This window comes from Nicotiana attenuata, unplaced genomic scaffold (assembly GCF_001879085.1).
Source record: "Nicotiana attenuata strain UT unplaced genomic scaffold, NIATTr2, whole genome shotgun sequence".
In the NCBI taxonomy this organism is placed as follows: domain Eukaryota; kingdom Viridiplantae; phylum Streptophyta; class Magnoliopsida; order Solanales; family Solanaceae; genus Nicotiana; species Nicotiana attenuata.
The window spans coordinates 45,322-46,812 of NW_017675824.1; the positions used below are offsets into that span (position 1 = coordinate 45,322).

The 1,491-nt window shown below is 35.9% G+C and overlaps 1 protein-coding gene across 1 annotated transcript; it reads left to right on the plus strand.

The window, feature by feature from the left end:
• Positions 1 to 234: 234 nt before the first annotated feature.
• Positions 235 to 1,030, plus strand: LOC109220484. Its single transcript, XM_019384953.1, has 2 exons — positions 235 to 358; positions 441 to 1,030. The coding sequence occupies exons 1-2, from the start codon at positions 235 to 237 to the stop codon at positions 1,028 to 1,030; spliced, it is 714 nt and encodes a 237-aa protein (XP_019240498.1).
• The last annotated feature ends 461 nt before the right edge of the window (positions 1,031 to 1,491 follow it).

Consider the following 1,491-nt stretch of genomic DNA (forward strand, 5'->3'; position numbering starts at 1 on the left):
GAATACTTATTTTATGTTGTTCGACATTTGAAATTGTGTTAAAGTTTGAAGACATTATTGTTCTAGTTAACATCAAAGATATACTAGTAATTTGAAGAAACAAATAGTATTCTTTTTTATGGAATTATCACTTTAGTGTATATAGATCACAAATTTGATATTATGTCAATTTTTAAGATTCTTGACGCTATCCTAATGATTTCTAATTATTTATCATCTTTGATAGTTTTCACTATGTCGAATTTGTCAAAGCTTGAGTTTGTGGCACTTGACATTTCTGGAAAGAATTACCTATCACGGGTTCTCGATGCTGAGATTCACTTAGCCGCTAAAGGCCTTGGTAACACCATTACTCAGGGTAATGAGGCATCAAGCCAAGACAAAGCGAAAGCCATGATTTTCCTTCGTCATCATTTGGATGAAGGTTGAATATTTGACAGTGAAAGATCCACTTGAATTGTGGACTGGCCTGAAGGAAAGGTATGATCACCTTAAGGCTACGGTATTGCCAAGGGCTCGATATGAGTGGCTGCACCTACGGTTGCAAGATTTTAAGACCATAAGTGAGTATAACTCTGCTGTATTTCGAACAACTTCCCAATTGAAATTATATGGGGATGTTATGAATGATGAGGATTTGTTGGAAAAGACTCTTACGACTTTTCATGCATCAAATATAGTATTACAGCAGCAATACCGTGAAAGGGGTTTTAAAAAGTATTCTGAATTGATCTCATGCCTTCTGGTGGCTGAGCAACATAATACCCCTTTGCTGAAAAATCATGAAGCCCGTACCACAGGGTCAGCTCCGCTTCCTAAAGCAAATATGGCTGCTAGACGTGATAAGTCTGAAAAAAGACATAATAATAATCATGGCCATATGAATATATGTGGGCATGACAATGGTAAGAGACGATATAATAGTCGTCATCGTGGTGGTCATGGCAAAGAGAACAATATGGGTTCTCAAAATAATCCTTTAAGAGGCAAAAACGGTAACTGCTACCGCTGTGGCATGAAAGGTCATTGAAAAATTAAATTCCGTGCACTTGGGCATTTTGTCAGGCTTTATCAAAACTCCATCAAAAGAAAGGCAAATAATGTTGGAGCATCTTCTGCTAATACCCCAGGGGAGTCTCACTTGACCTTTAAAAATGATTTTGAGGCAGGGCCTTCAAACAAAAATGATGACAGTGCCGAGGCAAATCTTGCTTTGAATGATGATGATTTTCAAGTCCTCGATGATCTTACTCATTCAGAAGTTGTATTTCTTTGGAGATCAAAACTAAAGTTTGATCATTTACTGGGGAATGCAATTATGTTGTTATTTTTATTTTCACCGTTTTTGTCTCGTCTAAAGTTATTTTTATTTTCAAGTAGTATTTAAGTTGTCTTATGTTGACGTTGGTGATGTTAGTTTTCCGTATTTCTCATGATGTACTTTTATTTTTTTTTATGAAGAAATTAAAATTCCCCAGTCTTCAAATGGAT